We start from the raw sequence: 20768 nt of genomic DNA, 5'->3' as shown, positions 1-20768 counted from the left end.
TACAGCCTCCTGGAGGACAGAGTCATGGAGGCCACACTAATTAATGGACAGAGATTTTATTTAGTCAGGAACTATACTCCCCCACCAAGGGGAAGGCTAGATGGGTGGTGGGTATGGGTCCTTAGAATGCCTCCCTAGCATGGTTTCATCACTACTAGGGACCACAGGACTTTGCTTTTCTAAAAATATCTAAGTGAGTCCTTCATTGGGTTAAACCACTGAGGTTTGAGGGTTACTTTGTAGCAGCCACTGGTGCTATCCTAACATTTGCATCCGTCCCTCTGTCCCTAGCATGGAGCAGAGTGTTTGTTTCCGTTGATTACTCCTCTCTGACCATTTTTAGGATCCCTATCAATATACAGCTCCATTAGCAAGCTCCATTAGTGACTGCTTTTATATAATTTTTTAAAAAGATTTTATTTGTTTGACAGAGAGATCACAAGTAGGCAGAGAGGCAGGCAGAGAGAGAGGGGGAAACAGGCTCCCTGCTGAGCAGAGAGCCCGACGCGGGATTCGATTCCAGGACCCCGAGATCATGACCTGAGCTGAAGGCAGAGGCTTAACCCACTGAACCACCCAGGCGCCCCTGTTTTTATATAATTTGATTGTAATTCTGATTAATAGCAGGTAAGAAATTATCATCTTTATTTTATTTTAAAAGACAGAATGCAGTGATTTTTTAAAAACTTTTTTTGAAAATTCCTGATGAAAACAGCTGAAGTCACGCTCTTTGTGGTACAAAACTCGGGGGACCTAATCATTTGTTCTTAAGAACTTGAGAGTTTTTTTTTTTACAGGTCCTTAATTAAAAAAATTTTTTTTATTATTATGTTCAGTTAACCAACAAAAAGAAGAAAAAAAAAAGTCCTTAATTTTGCTTGCAGGAGAAATCTGTTAGCCTCTTCTTGGCAATGACGGGATGGCCCTCCAGTTAGATGAAAGCCAAAATGAACATGACATCCTTACCATCTGTTCATTTGGTTTTGGGAGAATATAGACTCTGAGTATCTGTGCCAGAGAACATATCCCTGAGCTCTCTATTGTTTAACTTCCATCAAAGCCCCCGAATATGTCATAGTTATTCTAAGAACGTGCAGTTTATTCATTTTTTGGAGCTAGTTCTGCCCTTGGATGAGGCCAGAGTATCAAAATGCTGGGTCACGTCGGCCCCTCCTCCCCTTCGTGGGCTCATCACCCCTCCTCCGACTCCCTCTGGATTTGTTTGTACTGAAATCCAGTTTTTAAAAAGATTTTGAATGAGAGTGAGAGTGAAAGAGAGAGAGCATGAGCTGGGGGGGAGGGGTAGAGGGAGAAGCAGACTCCCTGCTGAGCAAGGAGCCCAACAACCCAGGCCCCACCTCAGGCCCCCAGGATCATGACCTGAGCTGAAGGCGGACGCTTAACTGACAGAGCCATCTATGCGCCACTGAAATCCGATGTTTAAATTATGCCTGAATTTCGTTAGAGTTGCTACATGGAACGGCCTTGTGGAAAACACTTTTGTTGCAGGAATGCTCCTCAAGGCACTGTCCACTGCCTTTCTCAGGGCTCACTGTGTAACAAGGAGGGCCAGGAGCCTTGACTATCACTGCATTAAAAAAAAAAAAAAGTCTGAAGAAACAGAGCAAAATCCCCAAATTTGTAATGTTTGGCCGGTAAATACATATTATTATTCTCTGTGCTTTTGCATATTTTTGAACTATTTCATACTAATAACAATTATTGTCATTACTGTTGTAATAACCGCTCAAATTTTTACCAGCAACAGGTATCCACTTTCTTTATTGTTGTAAAGATTTTAAAATTTATTTGAGAGAGAGGGTGTGTCCTGTGCTTGCAAGCAGGGGGAGGGGCAGAGGCCGAGGGAGACTCCCCGGGCAGACTCTACACTGAGTGGGGAGCCCGACACAGGGCTTGACCCCAGGACCCTGAGATCACAACCTGAGCCGAAATCAAGAGCTGGACGCTCAACGGACAGAGCCACCAGGTGCCCCTGAAGGCATCGGCTTTCAAGGCCTGTGCCCATCCTTCCAGACACCTCGCTACTAAGGGATGGTTAGGAGCACGTGGGGACGAAAGTGGGACTGACCTAGGTCCATCCGTGCTTCGGCAGCTTCCTACTCTTGACCTTGAGGCGAGTTACGTCAGATGATCTGAGCTTCGGTTTCCACTTCTCTAAATCGGGGACCATAACCCTGCGCATCTGACACGGTTCCGGTGAGGACTGAATGAGAGGACGTGACTGACATCCTTAGCTCAGCGCCGAGGACACAGCGAACACTCATGAATGTGAGCCATGCTCGTGGACGTGACATTGCCCAAGTGGACCGGGCTAGGGGCAGCTTCCTAGCCAGCAAATATAATCCAGGGCATGGAAGAAATACACGTATACCTTTGGGACTTCCTTCAGCTCCCTATGTCACTGTTCGGACCGCCTGCGAGCCACCTGACGTCCCTCCAGCAGTGGGATGGGGGACGAAAAGAAAGGAAGGGAACAGAAACAAGCTCGGGACAGCGGGCAGGAAGGAAAGCGAGAAGAAGGGCTTTGTGACCCGAGACTTTGAAATCATTCCTCGTGATATTTGGCTCTTGGCGTCATCTAATCGGCATGAATTTTCATCGCGTACAGGACTCTCTCAGGTGCTCTCCGCCCGCCCGGGGTTTGTCTTACATCTCGACTGGCGGGAAGCCTTCAGCTATTATCCCTGGTGCAACTGTGAGTTTTCATAAATGACGCCACTCGAGGGTTGTCACGGGCTCTGGCTCACGCCGGTGTCTGATGACTCCTGGAGTCAGCTCCTCATTATCTATGTGGAGATTGGGCACTTTGTGTTTTGGCAGCAAATGTTTCATCCAAGGTCAATTTCCCTCAAGGGCTCAGCACCATTTCAGACAGTATGTGCTCAGGGAATGCAAATTAATTTAATGTTAGCTTTAGCCAAACCCAGCTAGGGAAGTAAACCTTCTTTTTAAAAACACCGTAAACACTGATAAACATCGTTGGGATGATGTGCTGTTTGTGAATATATATATAAACGTGTAAAATTTCACCTTAATTCCAGAGGCATCATTCCACAGCATTTTATATTCAGGGTTGAATTTGCCTTATTTTTGTTCTTTGATTAGGAGTGCATTTTAATTTGAAATTATCTGAATATCTTTGTCATTATATTTTGTTATACAATTGGGGACTCTCAGAATGGATGGAAGATATCTGTGTGTTTCCTATTTTTGTTTGATTATAAAAATGCAACACGTGCCCCCTCAGAAATTGCCACGCATGCTTATAAGAGAAAATGAGGACATACAGAAAACTCTAGAGGAAAACAAGCCGTTTATAATCCCTTCACACAGAAATAATCAAGATGAACATTTTCCTGTTTTCTCTCCCAACTTCTTGAAGTTGTAGAAGTTCTTAAGATGAATTTGTAGATGGCTTCCAGAAAAAAGGTCAGTTCCTAGGGTTCTAAAGGTACCTTCAGATTTACCTACATTCTCCACAAGGCCTTCCCACCAGAAAGAAAGCAGGGCAGGGAGTCTGTCTGACCTACTTTTCCGTATCTTTTCTTCCTAACTTTATTTTCCATCTGAGCTGGGATGGAGAGGCTGAGAAGACCGGCGCACCAGCAGCCATGAGGTCTTTTCTGGCTGAATTCAAGTGGGTTGAGGCATCTGGCTTTCTAAACACATCCAGAAATTTCAGTGCAATTGCATTGTTCTATACGACAGAAGGACAGAGGGCAGGAGCCTCCACCACACTCGGTATAATTCCTGTGGCAGAATTCCATCCATGATTTCGGGGTGCTTCCCGACTCTATGCTGTTTGTAACCTCAAGCCTGGCGCAGCCCGTTTTCACCCCTCTCATGTCTTTTTGTCTGGAACCACATTCCTATTCTTTTGGAGGATTCTCCCCAGTTCCCTCCCTCACCCCCAAGCATCTCACTGGGGCTGCCCAGCATCATTGTCTCTCCTTCCAACAGATCAACACGCAACACAAGCCAGACCAATCACAGACCTTCCCTGAGGTTTTGAAATGAGAACCAAGAGACCTTCTTCTTGTAGCAGAACGGAGACGTGAGCCTGCCCCATGCTCCTGTGTTTGCCTCCTACCATACGTAACAGAGGGAGCCTGCAGAAGAGGTAGTAGCCCCGTCCTCAGAGAGGGATCAAGGCGCGGAAGAGGGAGGGGTGGGAGAGGGTCAACAGCTTCTAGTCTTCACTGTAGTCCTCCAGGTCCCCTGGATTTTCTTCCAGAATATTAGTTTGCCCTTTCTTAAATTCCATGACCTACACTAGGAATTCTCCCTACAAATGAGTTCCGAGTTGGTTTTCAGTCACTTGCAACAAGAACTCTGAGCAGTAGAACCGGACTCCCCCCGCCCCACCCCCAGGCCTCAGTCTCCTGCTCTCTAGACTTCTCTGGCTTTCCATGCCTCAAAAGCCCCAAATTCCTAAAACAGCCTATCCCTCTCCCAACCCCTCCCCCTCTCCCTGTCTTCAGGGCAATCCCTAATTCTGTGGCAGGTAGCAGCTCTGATTAAGCTCATATTTGTTCTTAAAGGGTTGCTGGTTAGGAGGCACCTGGGTGGCTCAGTCGGTTAAGCGTCTGCCTTTGGCTCAGGTCATGATCCCGGGGTCCTGGGATGAAGCCCCACCTCAGGGGGTTCCCTGCTCAGCGGGAGTCTGCTTTTCCCTCTCCCTCCGGTCCTTCCCCTGCTTGTGCTCACTTTCTCCCTCTCTCAAATAAATAGATAAAATCTTAAAAACAAAAACAAAAAAGGGTGGCTCACTAGTTCCAAAGAATCCCCAGTTGGCTGAATGTGCCAGGAGGGGGGCCTGCCTTACCTGTCTTTCCTCTGGACCTCATTTTGGGAAATACACCCAGAAATGGCTCTATCAGCTCTGCTCCCCCAGCCCACTCACCCGGTCCTCCCCTGTGGCCGTGGCTCCCCCCAGAGACGGAACACAAGCTGGGGGAGTGGGCAAGGGAGAAGCAGGCTCCCCGCTGAACAGGGAGCCCGATGCAGGGCTTGATCCCAGGACCCTGGGATCATGACCGGAGCCGAAGGCAGAGGCTTAACCGACTGAGCCACCCAGGCGCCCCTCTTTTTAACTTCTAACATTATTCCGTAATGCCGCAATAGCAAGAGACGTCACTTGAAAAGAGGTGACAGATGGCATGGGTCAAAATGAGGGAATGTTTCTAATTAAAAGCCAATACACATAATGAAAAAATGGTACAAAACCATCCTAATCCTATAATGATATGAAGTGTATCCCTCCTGGTCTTGCTGGCTTTTCGGAATAAACCTGGAGGTACGGTTCAAGATGGGCTTGCTTTTGCCCAGTACATGATCTGCGGCTTCCCAGATGAGCCAGGCACCGCGCCCACCACCGTGAGGCAATCTTCTTTACACCTATTTGATTGATTGCACGAGAAACTGTAACTGCACGTTGTCAATTTCCTAGGAAAGACCTGTCCTTAAAATACCCTCTCGCATTTCCTGCTAAAGGCCAAGCGTAAACTCCGTATCAAGTTATGAATTTGACATCCACCGCTGCTCAAACACGGACAGGACTTGGGCCCTTTCTTTGCAACCCGAACTTGCCACAGCAGCCAGCCGAATCCGAACGAGGTCTGACTGCGCTGAACCCCTGCCAAACGGCACTCCACTCTCTGACAAAACAGGATCCCCTGCTGTTCTTTTCCCTGACAGGTATCTATTTTGAACTCCTTCTAGAGAACGCAGTGACAGTTCCCATCCTTGATCTTTTGGCTTCGTTCCCAGGGAGACTTCCTCATGCGATGTTTTATTCATGGTGCCTCCCAGGCTGGTTTCTTCATTGTGAAAATCGGTGGTGGGGGTAGGGACAATCAATGAACCTGAAATAAAACTGGACTGTCATAATAAAACCATCCCTTTGTGTGCTGAAAGCCTACAACCGGAGTCTGAGATTCTGGGGAAGGCCTGTGTTTTGAGAATTTTTCGGGCAAAGCATCCACAGAGAGAGAAAAAAAAAAAAACAGTTATTCATATTGTGTTGGAGTAGCGAAAGTAGGTCAGATAAACCAAAATAACCTTTGCTGGGAAACATGATAAGCTTCAGACATCTGAGAGCATGGAGAAAAAAGATGGTGTGGTAGATAAAAACAGGAGGCTGATAGATGTGTGAGTCTAAAAGCAGCAAGATGCAAGGAATATACACAGCAAACATTTATCCCACCCTCTCCCTGAGAAATGTCCTCACCGTTAACTCCGTCAGTGTCTTTCCTTTAGTATCGAAACATGGTTCTACTTCCCTGGTTAGGACTTTGTAGGAGAAAGTGTAATGGGCATCTTACACTTAAGCCCCCAAAACAAAGCCAGCGCCCAAATACAAGAGAGGATAGAGATTGTAATACAGTGTCACATACACTCGGTGAGCGTACAGTATGTATACCTTGAGAAATATGGTCCTCTCGTGCCGGGTGATGTTAACGCTGTGGGGTTGTCCATTGGCCATGTTCCTATGATCTACATCAATGTTGTAGGGCTCCCTGGTGCCGCCCAGGTTGTACCGAATCTGTAAGCTTCCTATAGAAGGAAAAGAAAAGAAATTCTTGTCATTTCTTCGCTCCAGGTTTCACTGGATGGTCAGGCTTGCCCCCTTGATGCTCAGGCTTGCCCCCACTGCTGTCCGCGAATACCCTGGCTGCTCTGAATTCTGCCTCGCTAATTCAATGGCATGCTGAATCAGAAGGGTTAAGAGCACTGGGCCCACAGGGGTTTACAGTCTACCAACAGTGAGCTACCCATGACCATCATCTCCAAGCTGAAGTGGCAAATGATCCAAGCTGGGACTGTGCCTGGGAAGGAGGAGGAGAACACATACAATATAGGACTGTGGAGACGCCTGCAGACTGACAAAATACCATATGAAATAAAAAATAAATGCTGGATGCAGGGACGGTCTCATGCCATCAGCAAAGTGTGACATTCGGCATATAAAAGAATCATGAGCATACAATATTAAAAAGAAACATAATTTACAAAAGATAAATACATGGGATTTGGGGTGGCTTCACTGAGACCAAGAAAATGAAGCGACAAATTTTATTCTAGGTTAGAGATTGCATCAGTCCGAATGCAAATCAAAGGAAAGATGGGCTTCCTGGGCCCCTGAGTCCTCCCTGCCCCTCCACTCCAGCTGACTTGGCCTCAACAAATTATTCTGTTTTTCCTCTCCATCTTGCTTCTCCCCAGTAATGACAGAAAATATTCAGAAAGACTGATATAATATCCTAGATCCTGTTGTTAATTAATCTGCACAGCAAACATAACTTGTATTTCTTATTTATGATTTTTAAAGACATCAATTTTTTATCTCATTTCTAACTCAGATTACAATCTTCATATTAATAGTTTTGACATCTCACAGCTTAAAGACGAAGCCAGCAACCTAGCAAGAGTTTGACCCACTAAATCATCTCACAGGGTTTTTGTTGCCTCTTTCATTTTCTGTCTTGAGGGACAAAATGGATATCCTGATTTTTTTTTTTTTAAGATTTATTTATTTATTTATTTGACACAGACAGAGAGAGCACAAGTAGGCAGAGAGGCAGGCGGGGGCGGTGGCGGGGGGGGGGGACGGCGAGCAGGCTCCCGCTGAGCAGAGACCCCGATGCGTGACTTGATCCCAGGACCCCAAGACCATGACCTGAGCTGAAGGCAGAGGCTTAACCCACTGAGCCACCCAGGCACCCCGTATATCCTGATTTTTTTTTTTTTAAGACTTTTGTTTATTTATTTGACAGACAGAGATCACAAGTAGGCAGAGAGGCAGGCAGAGAGAGAGGGGGAGGCAGGCTCCCTGCTGAGCAGAGAGCCTGATTCGGGGCTCGATCCCAGGACCCTGGGACCATGACCTGAGCCGAAGGCAGAGTCTTTAACCCACGGAGCCACCCAGGCGCCCCTAATTAAAACTTAGAAAGTAAACAGAAGAAAAAGAAAGAAAGAAAGAAAGAAAAGAAAGTCACTGGAAATATTTGGCAGTGTCTTTTCCCAGAAATTGATCATGTCCATATGTATCCATATATACACAAATAAATGCAACAGTTTCTAAATACTGCCCTCCCTTAGTGAGGCAATGTAGCATTACACGGGTGGTTTAAATGTTCTATAAATATTCTACCGTGTCCCTGGAATTGAAAGCAGTGTACACTAGATCAATAAAAATTTAACTGTATTTCCTAATTTTGCTTTCTGAGCAAATTTGACAAACCTTCCCTGTTTCTGAGTTTTACCTTAGGTTTTCATCCTAGATTTGTTTACTTATAGCTTTCGGTCAAGCGCTGCTGATTTTCACCTCCTAGGTGTGTCTGAACTCACATACTCTCCTTCATCTCCATCGAAGCACAGGCATCCCTTGGCACCCGGGGTGCCCTGGTGGACCTTAGGGGAGCCCACCTCCTGGCAGATGGAGCTCCGGCCAGAGCTGGCTTGTCTTGGCGCCTTGGTGCTGACCACCTGGTTTCAGGGACTGGTCCACCACCACCTGAGCCTCACCTGCGTCCTCTTTGCCTGGACCACCTGATCCGAATCTGTTTCTCCTTAACAATGACTCCTCTTGGCCTCATTTCACTGTTAGCTGAATCCCCTCTTTCTCTGCTCGTCTTCACTACCAATCCCATTAAAGGAGAGGTCTTACCGGCACTTTAAACACATCATATGCAAAAAACAAACTCTTGACCTTTCCCCCCAAAAAGTATTCCATGTCAATCTTCCACATTTCGGTTAATAGCTACTTCAAGCTTCAGGCTATTCCTGGCAAAAGCCTTGCCTCCCCTCTTCCTCCTATATTACACATACGATCTGTCAGCAGCTCTCTTTGGCTCTTTCAAATATACCCTGACACATGTCTTTTCATCCCCTCCATTTCTACCCCCGGACCTAGCCACCACCATCATTTACCTGGATTACTGGACTCACCGCCATACTAACAAACCTCTTTGCTTCTGCCATTCTCCAACCTCCCTACCCCAACCCAGCCTCTGCCCCCACATATCCAGACCCTTCTCAGAGGGCAGAGTGATGCTCTGCTCAGAACCCTCCATGGCTTCCTATCTCAACCAGAGTAAAAATCATAGTCTGCCTAAGAGCTCACCAGGCCCTATATGATCTTGCCCTATTATCTCTGACATAATCTCTTATTCTCCTCCTTACTAACTCCTCATCCGTCTTCTTTAGCCTCCTTGTTGTTTCCTCAGAAGCCAGCATGTTCCTGCCGCAGGACCTTTGCACTGGCTGGCTCTTCTGTCTAGGATGCTCAGTCCCCAGTATTCTGCATGGTGGACTCCTTACCCGTTTTAGATCTTTGCTTAAATATCTTCTCAGTGATTATTTCTGTGATTTCCTCATTAAAAGAAGAATTTACCCACTCTTTTTCCTTGGCCAGATCCTCCCTTTTCTGCCTTAGTTTTTCCCCATGAGAGTAATAAATTTTGTTTATATTCTCTGTACTTTATTTCCAGTTCCTAGAATAATGCCTGATACTTAGTAGTTGCTGAATAAACATGTCTATTGAATGAATGAGTGGCGGTCTCCGTGCTTCTGTGCTTTTTTTCTTGCAGAGAGATTTTTTCAAAATGCATAATTGATGATGCCACTGGGTCACTAAAAACTCTTCAAAGCCTTCTAGGTGCACATATGATGAAGACATACATTCTTAATGTAATGTGTGGTGCCTTGTCTGATGTGAGTTCTGCCTGTTATGTTATTTTAAATGATGCCATTTACTCTCTCACTTTTTACATTCAAGCTACCTTGGACTTCTGTTATACCCTAGAAAATACAATTCTTCTTTCTACCCCAGGACCTTTGAATACCCTGCTCCCTTTTTCTGAGCTGCCTCTTTCCCCACTCCTTGGTGTTTTACCTTATTTTTTCCCTTTACCCTAATAGCATTAAAAACAATCTGTTGTTTGGGACTGAACAGGGGGTGATTAAACAGTTGCGTGGCTATGTGCAGAAGAACAAGTTGACTGTCTCGAGTTTTTATTCCCTCCTTCTTGTGCTTGGACTGCATACAATCACAGCCAGTTTTCTTTAATATACAGCTGTATTCATTCATCATTTATTTACTCATTTCTTCAGAAGATATTTATTCAGCGCTCATGAAAAGCACCGTTGAATCCAATTTTTCAAGGCCTGAACGTGGGCTGTCTGGCTGGCCTCAGTGCAGAGTCCCCTCTAAGACCCAGGTCCATCTCCAAACCCCTGTGTCTGGCCCTGGGGATACAAAGAGAAGAACGACCAGACCCCACCTTTGAGGACTAGAGGTCGGAGGAAACAGTAATCAAGCAAAAAACCAGACATTTTCTGCCCTATTGTCTTTGTCATCGGTCCCATTACGTTCCCCAGCTCATTAAAATCAGTATTAAGCTGTTTTCATTATTTTTTCTCCTTTCTGGCTTTCTTCCTTTGTAAATATGATTTAAAATTTCTGTAACTGCTTCACTTAATGGCAACTGCTATGATTTGCTTTGAGAAAACAGACGAGTTGGAACGTTAAATTTATATGTAGTGGATCTCCATAAACAGTAATGGCAATTTTCTTGAATAATAAAGTTTAAATGATATATTTATTCCTTTCAAATAATAGTACCAGAGAACCACTAAATGGCGGTGGGAGAATATTAATATTTTCCATTAATATAAAATATTATTAAAATGGAAAAATACTTCACTTCCTGCATCTCACGTTTATCTCCCAAGTGAATTAAAGCAGTTATAAGGGACGGCTCTTTTATTGGCTACGGCAAATAATGGGCTTAACAGATTTATTCTCTCCTGGCCATCATCATTATCATCAGCAAACACTTACGGGGCACCTATCGTAGGCAGGAAATGTAGTGCTGGGGGCTTCTCATCTCGCTGGGAAGACAGCGAGTATTTATAACAAGGACAGACAACAGTACAGTAAATGCCAAACAAATGCCGTGGAAAGTAAGCAGAATGGGAGTCTAAAGTAAGGTGAAGTCACTGAAAGGAGGGGAGACTCGATCTGGCTCCGGAATGAAAGGCAGGTGTCAGCGCCCAGAGGCAGATGCAGCTCCCCCGGGTACAAGAGCCCGGCGGTGGGCAGGGGCAAGGTGTCACGTGAACTTGGGGAATAATGAGGAGGAGCAGGGCTGGGTGGCACTGAATACGTGGCAGGATGTAGATTAAATCCGTGGGCCGGGGCCAGTAGTAACGGCTGACGCTTACGTAGTGTCTGCGACACCTCCCTGGAGGACAGGCTGCATGGGGACAGGGTCCTGCTTTCTCCTTACTGCCTCGTGCCATTTTCACAACACCCCCACGAGGGAGGCGCTCTTTCACACAAGAGAGCCCTGGGCCCGGAAGGGCTAACTGCTCACGGTCACGGTCACACACCTTGCCCAAGGCGGAAGCAGATTCAAACCCAGACTTTCCGGTTCCGCGCTCGGAGCTCTCCCCTCGGGAGCCCTCACTCCGGAGCCACAGGCAGGATGTGGGATTTGGGATTTCTTCTGCCCTTCCTGGGAGGAGGAGAGCCCTCCTGGAGGCATGATGAGGGACATGGCCTAGTGGAGGCCGTGGTGCGTAAGAGCGAGCAGGGAGGGACCAGAAGAAGGGAGAGGGATGGGTGTGAGGCGCACTGCTGTTCCACGGAGGGGCTAATGCTGTTCTAGGAGCTGGGCGCCCCTCAGACCTCGGCAGACCCTCAGCGGGCCGGGCTGCTGGAGTCATCAGGTTGGTGGCCTCCTGAACCCAAATGGCCTCGTCCATTTACTCAAGTGCCATTTCACATGTAATCATCTGTATGTGCTTTGGCAGGAACGAAGCTGGAAAATGTTTGTCAGGAGACCAGCAGTGGGGAAGGAAAGAGAGAGATACCCCTGAGGGACACAGTGTGACTAGACTCTGCAGCCCTTGTTTGCCTGGGTGGCCCCCCAAAGGGGAAGGATGGCGCATTTGTGAATGACAGTGCACTTGGGAATTGGGGGTCTGGAGGGGGTAGCCCTGGCAGAAGCTGAGGTCCGGAAGAGGGGCCCATGTTGGGGGAACCGTGACCGTACTACAACTTTCAATATGTTAAGTATGAGGGATGCTGGGACATTTAGTGAAGACTTTCTGGTTTTTTAATTTTTTTCCTGATATTTTGGCATAGAACTTATTGATATTTTTTTCCTAAACGAATTCTTCACATTTTTCTAACTTTAAATGTTAATTAATAAAAAAATGCAGTCTTTGAAGTGTGAACAAAACCACATTTTCATCAGCAGTTTGAAGATGGCCTTGCAAAGTTCAAGAAACCGATTCGTCCTGCTTTCCAAGCAAGCTGGGAGTGTGCTAGAGATCTCTGCCATATGGAGAGGGCAGAGGAGGTCTCGGGGCCTGGAATCAGACACTTGAGCTTAGGAATCCTGGTTTTGCCTTCCCCAGTCAGTGTGCAAGTCACTTAACCTCTCCGTACTCCCCAGTTTTATCATCTGTTGACAGGGAATAAAGAATGGTATCTACCTCATGGCTGTGTGGCTTGTAGGAATTCATGTGTGTGCAACACAGCCCACCTTCAGGCATCATTAAATGATAGCACCAATATGAATCGATTACTCAAAATCCTTGCACGCGGTGAACTCCCAGAGACACCAGCATGAGTGCTCATGGGGACGGGGGTAGCTTATGGGAAGGTGAGTTCCCACTACAGCTGGGGACTAGGTTTGATGCGGCAGTGACTTAAGGAGTAGTAGTATCTTTTCTGATTACAACAGCGATGCTTGCTCATTGTGAGCATTTGACATTTTTTTTTTTAAGATTTTATTTATTTATTTCACACAGAGAGAGAGAGAGAGAGAGAGATCACAAGCAGGCAGGCAGAGAGAGAGAGGGAAGCAGAGAGCCTGATGCGGGGCTCGATCCCAGGATTCTGAGATCATGACCTGAGCCAAAGGCAGAGGCTTAACCCAATGAGCCATCCAGGTGCCCCTGAGCATTTGACATTTATAAAAGAATATTATTCAGGAGAAGCAAATCAACCATAAAGAACTGCTTTGTGCTCATATTATCGCTTTCTGTCTTCCATCTTTATTTTTCACAGATCTAAGCCGATACTGTACAGTCAAGCCTCTATCTTGCCTTTTTTCTTTCTTGCTTCTTCTTCTTCTTCTTTTTTTTTTTTGGTTTAACATTGTAGTACATAATTTTTTTTCTCCATACTTTTTTCTCCATCGCTCCACATTAAGTATTATTCTTAATGAATACATAATATTCCTTAAAATGGTGACACCCTCTTTTACTAACAATTTTACTACAGTTGAACTTTTTAGGTCCTTCCTAATGCTTATTTTTATAAATAACACTAAGAGGAACATTCTGATGCTGCCTCTTTGTCTGGTTTTTGGCTAATTTCTTTAGGAATAATTTCTGAAAAGGAAAATACTAGGAAATATTCCCCCTGCTCCCAATCTTTTTAACCAACAATGAATTGACCAGAGAAACTGAAGAATTTACCATGTTTTCAAACTCAAGCTGGCCTGGATCTGTAATAATAATTTTTGCTCCCACGGAAGAGAATCCTGATCTTTATGAAGCTAAGATTTTGTATTACTCCGTGCAGAGCCAGGAGGTGTGGGCAAAGAGACAGGCATCTCCACATCCTCGGCCCATGTCATCTCTCTGGGAAATGAATGAAAGAGATTCGCTCCCTGATCAACCTACAATATTCTTATTTGGGAAAAAGTGATCTTCTTAGAGCTTTTTTCTTTTTAAAGATTTTATTTATTTATTTGACAGACAGAACACAAGTAGGCAGAGAGGCAGGCAGAGGGGGAGGGAGAAACAGGCTCTCTGCTGAGCAGGGAGCCTGACGTGGGGCTCGATCCCAGGACCCTGGGATCATGACCTGAGCCGAAGGCAGCTGCTTAACCAACCGAGCCACCCAGGTGCCCCAAGAACTTTTAAGTGTCTCAGGATTCAGGTTTTCTGAGAGGAACGGCCCCTCAGTGTTGGGCACGCTCCTGTGTTCCAGAACTGCTCAGACTTCTCTGAAAGGTCATGAGTGCACTTGACTATTCTCCCAAGATGCTGATTTTAGTCTCACTCTGACCCTCTGGGGCTCCATGCATATTTGCAAATCAAGGTGGTAAATATACTCTGGCTTTAACCCAGCCTTATGCCAGGGAATTATTCTATGAATGTAACATTCTGAGAGGGTTTAGGAATGAAAACATCTCTGGTTTTCCATTTCTATGGAAAGCTACGTATGTTATGAAGGAACCTACTGATAAGTTATCATACATCAGGATACCTCATTGATTTATGTTAAATTAATTTTACTACTTCAGAGCTCTTCTCTATTTAGTACAGCAGTGCATGTCTTCATTTGACAGGAACAAAAAATCATCATTATACATACAAAACAACCTCATATTCATGTAATATGCTTCCCATAAAGAACCTGACATGGCTTAGCGACATCACTACTGTGACACCGACAAGCTGCCTTCCTGGCTCTCACATAGGGAAATGAGGTTCAAAGACATTGGATGACTCACTCAATGTCCTGGGGAGAATAAAGGACAAGACCAGAGCAACCCAGACTTTCTAGAACATTCTGTTCACCCAACATTAAATATCAGCCGAGGCTAGGCATGCTTGTCCTTACCGGCGGGTTTGATGAGCACTGCCAAGAAGTCTGTCGTGAAGGAGCTCACGTAGAGGAGAATGCAGGGCGCCTTGGAGGTACTGAAGCTGAAGCGGATCCCCTCGTGCGCCAGGTCGGCAGGGGCGCTCTGCTGATCGGGGGAGCTGTCTGACCTGACGCCCGATTCTTTGCCGCTGACCCCCGATGCCTGGAAGTTATACCGTAGCCACATCCCCTCTTCAAAAAACGCGCCAACATCTGTTGAAACAAAACGGGTGGAAGAAATTGACAAATGAGGGGAAACTGGACGCTGATACTGACAACACTTCAAGCTCCTTGTTCAGGGAAGGCAGGCCCTGCCTCCAGGACGGGATCAGATGGGGCTACTGTCTATAGAGATGGGCCTTATTTCATTAACATGGATCAACTACCTCCCTCAGCCCCCCGGAAAGGAAGGAGCATGTAATAGAGCACGCAGATCTGTAAATTAAAAAGATACATATATATTCATAAAAATTAAGAAACTAAAATCATACCAGAAAGAGTTTGCATGTATCGGGCTTAGGCCAAATAACTGATTTAGGTTGAAGAAGCACCCTGAAAAGGCAGTGGTTTACCACGAACACCAATTTAAGGAGCTCACGGGCTTCCTCTTTGAGACTGGAGTTGTTCTGGATGTTTGCATAGGAGAGCCCTCGACCAGTCCCTGAGGAGGTCCCGGGAAGCTTAAAATTGTAAGACGTGAAGTTTGAGACAACTGGGCTCACATATGACCATTAATTAATTACCGTGTGGCTTTATGGGAAGTTACTTAACTGCTTTAGGCCTCAGTATTTTATAGGTGAACGGGAGACAATAAGAGATAATGTGAAATGATCAACACAAATAAATAAATAAAAATAATAATAGCATCTATTATTATTATTAAATCAGAAGAATAGTCACTAACCCTTCATTGGTCTCTGTCAATGGCCTAATCATTGCTAATTGGTTCCTTTTTTTTTTTTAAAGAATTTATTTATTTATTTTTGAGAGAGAGAGAGAGAGAGAGAGAGAACACGCACACACATATGAGTGGGGGGGAGGGGCGGAGGGGGAAGCAGGCTCCCGCTGAGCAGGGAGCCCAATTCGGGGCTCAATCCCAGGACCTTGGGATCATGACCTGAGCCGAAGGCAGATGCTTAATGATCGAGCCACCTAGACACCCGCCCTTTTTTTTTTTTTTTTAAGATTTTATTTATTTATTTTCGAGAGAGAGAGAGCACATTAGTGGGGGGAGGGGCAGAGGGAGAAGCAGACTCTCTGCCAAGCAGGGAGCCCAATTCGGGGCTCCACCCCAGGACCCCAGGATCATGACCCGAGCTGAAGGCAGCCGTCCAACTGACTGAGCCCCCTAGGCTTCCCGCTAACAGGCTCCTCCGCTGATTCTCCCATTGCGTGCTCCTCAGAGTTCCAAAATCATTTCCTACATCAGGACGAAAGGCTGGGGTTCCTAACAAGCTTTGTTTGGTCTCGCAGTTACCGTTCCTCTGCCCTCTTTGGTGCTGTTCTGGAAGGAGTTCTCAAACTTCACTGCCCGTAGAACCCAACAGAGTGGGCACGGCGTAGTGAATCAGGGAGTCAGGCACCCACGGGGTGGATCTGGTCTGTGTTAACCCACTAACCAACCTGTTAACCTGTTAACCAGACGGCAGTGTGTGAGTCTTACAGAATTCAGAACTGTCTTGCTCAAATGCTGACAGTGCCCCGATGGGAATCCCAGGATTAAACAATATGTAACCCACACGAGTCACTGAACGACTCACTGGGATGTCAGACGCATATAGTATGGTCGCTGCCACCTTGGGGTCGTCCTGTCCAGCCGTGGGCATGGGAGGGGACACATCCACAATCTGGAATCCTTCTGGTGAGTGTCATAGAGGCTTACACAGCAGGTAATGTGATAAGAAGCCCCGTCTCACTGCCTGGAGGGTCCTGAGTTGGCTTTCCCAGGCTTTCAGCAAACACCTGCTGAGTCCCCTCGGGATGCCAGGCACTCCGCTGGGCCCCGAGGTTACCATCGCTGCTCCCAGGAAGCCCTTGATCTAGGGGATCCAGACCACCAGGCATCTCCGGAAGCACTGTGGTGGGCGCAGGACCACATAATACAGGGGCTCTGGAACGTGAGGGGCACCGGCCCTGTCTCCAGTGGCCAAGGAAGTCTGGGGTGAAAAGACATGGAACCTGGGACCCAAAGAGCCAGAGGCAGTAGCTTTGTCAAGGCAGAAGGGAAGACCAGCTTGGGCGTTGAGGGAGAAGCACGTGACAACACTTGCAGCAGGGACAGTGCGACCAGAGGCATGAAGCCTTGGGTGAAAATCATATACTCTTCTTACATCAGTTGTCTAGGCAAGACTCTCGAGTGTCCCACTACACTTGAGGTTGGGCGTCGGGGAAACAGTACCTAAAAAGAGGTGATCCCTGCCCTCAGCAGCCCAGAGCCTGGTGGGACAGACGGACATATTCTGTGATGTTCTCTGAGCTGCTGTGACAGATGGTAGGGGCCGTGCGGGGGGCAATCAAAGAGAGAAGACAGGGCCGGCCACCTGCCGCAGACACCCCAAAGGCTTCCCTTTGCCACAGAGAGGTTCTCCCAGAGGATGAGGGGGTCACTATCTGAGAAGCTCCTTGGCCATGCAGGGGAGAAGAGACGGACCTGGCACCTGGAGGGAGCGGGGAGGAAGGCTCCAGATCAAGGCCAGAGTTCACACAAGCCAGAGGCAGACAGAAAGGGACAGGGTAGAGGACAAGATACACGAATAGGGTACTTGAAACTCAAGATCGAGGCACGAAGCCCCTGCGTGTAGGGAGGGGTTCTAGGCTGCAGAGGTTGAGGAAGCAGGGAAAGCCTGCAGGTGCCGGGCACCGAGCTACAGATGCCCGTGTCGCCAGCCGGAACCTGGGCTTCCCTGAGCCAGACTCTCCCCAGTCACCGCCCTTCCAGAGCGTGGGCCCACCCGAGTCCCCGATGACATTTCTCTGTCAGAATGCTGGTCCCCAGGCCTAGCTCCAGAATTTGGCTCCGAGGGTCTGACTCCGAGGGTCTCGAGAATCAGCCCGCGTAACTGACTCCCCAGAGGATGCTCGTGCCCACAGGAGTCCGAGACCCCGGGAGCCAAAGCCGGGGCAGAGCAGTGTCGCTGGCGGGGCAGGGAGCCGAGCGGGCCTGCCGGGCTGAGATGGGACGCCTCGTTCAGCCCCAGGGGTGACCGTCCTTCCAGGGCAGATCATGAAGAGAAATTCAGAAGGCGAAGGATTTTAGATAAACTGAAAAATATGCCACAGAGAATACTTTTAGTGTATTTCAGAGTCATCGTTAAAAAGCTTTATGGATTCATGTCGGTTTTGGAGGAAGGAAAATACCCCGCTTAACAGTGTTGTTCTGCAACCGCGTCATAAACCAACTGTTAAACCAGGGCCTGGGAGTGCTGCGGACCGTCTCAGTCTCCAAGTGGCAGATTTATAGCCGTCATTTCACTGCTTCAGAGGGTTTTAAGGAAATGCCAAATCAGGGTGTGGAATATCACTTAGGAAAGGAGTACTCCCATCCCTCCTGAAGGAATAACTAAAATAACACTAATTTAACACACCCCAAACAATGTCCTTTCCCTCACTGGATGATCAAAAATTATTGATATAGAATGCTTAATGGGCGGTTTTCTACTAAGACAAGATAGCTTAAGTTTTAGGATACTCATTTTTTGGATAGAAAAAAATGATAAATTTGGAGTCTCATTATTCTAAGATGTATGACAAAAGGGATCTGTGGAATTAGATGATGTTTCCTGAAATTCCGAGCTACAGTCCGCAATCTGTAGGTTCAGGGGATCGTTTTGCCAGGAACCTTGAGGCAGGAAAGCAACCTCATAATCATTTCTTGATTCTCGAAATGGACCCCTGATTGATGAAAAGAAGCCTGCAAATATTTGAAATAAAATCCACAAACTGCCCATCCCAGAATAATACCACAAAGATATTCTTCTCCTCGTCTGACCAAATCCCTGATGTTTAACGTGGAAAGGCGAGCAGCTGGTACTCACCCCGTTACTAAATTGCCCCTCATCTTTTCTTCCTCACGCTCAATAATTCCATTTCTTTTTGCCTTTTTTGCTTAGGCTATATCTTGCAACCTATATTTTAAAAATCATCCTGAGTCTTTTCATTCTCTCACTTCCCCACAAGGACCCAAAATTGAAAGCCCCTAGCCCACAAATGGGCTCTTTTCCAAAAGTTTAAAGTCAGTAACTTGCAACTTGGAAGTACTTCCCAATCAAAACAACGCTTTAAGTGATGGGTAGTTTGCCACGAGAGTCCACAAAAGCTGAACAATAATTCTGGACGGGTCATGAAAGAGAACGAAGAATGCCGTTGTGTACTAGTCATTAAAACAGAAACAGCGACAACAGAAGTTAAGGTTGATTCCAAACGCGGGGATTCCAGGAAACTCCACTCCCACAAGTCTTTCATCTAGCGGATGCCGTGGCATGCGGGGAATCTTGAGTAGCTGATTCTCTTAAGAATCTTAAGTAAGTAGTGTTCGCCTGTTCCCCTGGTGTAAACGCTCCTACCACGGCCGAGCTCAAGCTGCCAACACATCACTAATACGGAGTTGAGAGGACAGGTTCACGGATGATCTCCCAGCCGGTGTGAACCGCCTCCAGCGCGTGAGCTCACTCGGTCACTGACCAGTCCTTCGAGCCAACCACATCTACTGACCACAAGGGGCGGCTCAAACAACGGGAGTCTATTTCACTGTTCTGGAGTCTCTAAGTCTAACATGGACGTCTCGGCTGATTCTTTTTCTGGTGTGGGCTCTCCTGCTGGCTCGCAGTCAGACGTGCTCTTGCACTATGCTCCCATGGCAGAGAGAGAGAGAGAGAGAGAGCGAGAGAGAGGGAGGGAGGGAGAGAGAGAGAGAGAAGAGGGAGAGAGAACTAGATCTCTGGTCTCTTCCTCTCCTTAGAAGGGCCCTGATCTCCTCATGGGAGTCCCACCCTCATGACCTCATCTAAACCGAGGTACCTCCAAAAGCCCCATGTCTAAATACTGTCCCACTGGGGGTTACGGCTTCCGCACAGGAATCTGGGGGGGCAGAAACATTCAGAAGCTTCTTGCCTTTTCTCTTCTGCTGTAAAGAAACACAAGTATTTGCTGATTCCTTCCTGCCTTCCACAGTTTTCTTCTATCTTGTCCCAGAACCCTGGACCCTGAAAGCTCTGTCCTTTATGAGAAGTTCTGTAAAACCCAGGAAGAACTCCTGGGGAGCAGGCACTGTACTACAAGGAAACACAGACCGGGGTCCCAGCCTCAGGGCCACTCAAGCGTTTCCACGGCTGACTTCCATTGTCCAGAATGGCCATTCTCACGGGCTGCTTTTTAATGAATCATCTAGCAAAAGAGTTAAACAAATGTCGTGATGCTCTGCTCCTAGACCCCTTGGCCACCCCCGTCAGCGTATATCCTGATTCTGCATTAGGCCCGGCTCCTTCTGGGGTAATCTGCAAGGCCCTGCTCTCCTTTAACTCGTTTCCTCTTGTACTCCCAAGGCCCTGTTTCCTGAAATACAACAAGTTTCTCTCCTGGCCTTCCACTGGCAAAATCTGTTTTTTCTCCCCAAGTGTGCTGCTTTGAATTTCCCTCCTGAATTTTTTATTCTGTTTGTTTCATGTTTTCTTCCATGGACTCTGATCGTTTTGGACTAACAACATTGGGCCTGGACGAGTTAATGTTCACCTTTACTCGCTCTGTTTCCCCAGGTGGACACGTATCTTTTGTAACCACTTTCCCCACATTCTCTCTAAAGGCCGGGTCACTCGCAGGTCAGTTTCTATGTAATAAGCTTCAAGTGTCTGAATCTGCACCAGGGTGAGAAAATCCCGGAGAAAATTCTCTGAAGTCTGAGTGGCGTGTGCTGCCCATGAGCTACAAGTGTAGAGCATGTGACTTGAAACACATGAAGAAGCTACAAGATCTAGGACTTGACCGTGTCGGAGCCAGGGGGCCTCCTTGTTTGGGAGTTTAAGAGCCAACAGCACTGAACAACTTTGCTTGGGTCTTAAGCGGGAAGATAGTTTGTATCCAG

General features: G+C 46.9%; 1 protein-coding gene across 1 annotated transcript in view; it reads right to left on the bottom strand.

Annotated features, from left to right (window-relative positions):
- CNTNAP2 (contactin associated protein 2) overlaps nt 1-20768 on the bottom strand; it is a gene marked incomplete at both ends in the record, with an annotated part of 1866690 nt that overhangs the window by 57346 nt on the left and 1788576 nt on the right. Inside the window, 3 exon segments of the mRNA XM_080819035.1 lie at nt 6363-6439; nt 6442-6576; nt 14669-14905. Coding sequence (XP_080675161.1) covers nt 6363-6439; nt 6442-6576; nt 14669-14905 — 449 coding nt within the window.

Source organism: Martes martes (assembly GCF_963455335.1).
Source record: "Martes martes genome assembly, chromosome: 11".
Lineage (NCBI taxonomy): Eukaryota > Metazoa > Chordata > Mammalia > Carnivora > Mustelidae > Martes > Martes martes.
This window is presented reverse-complemented; position numbering and strand designations above follow the sequence as displayed.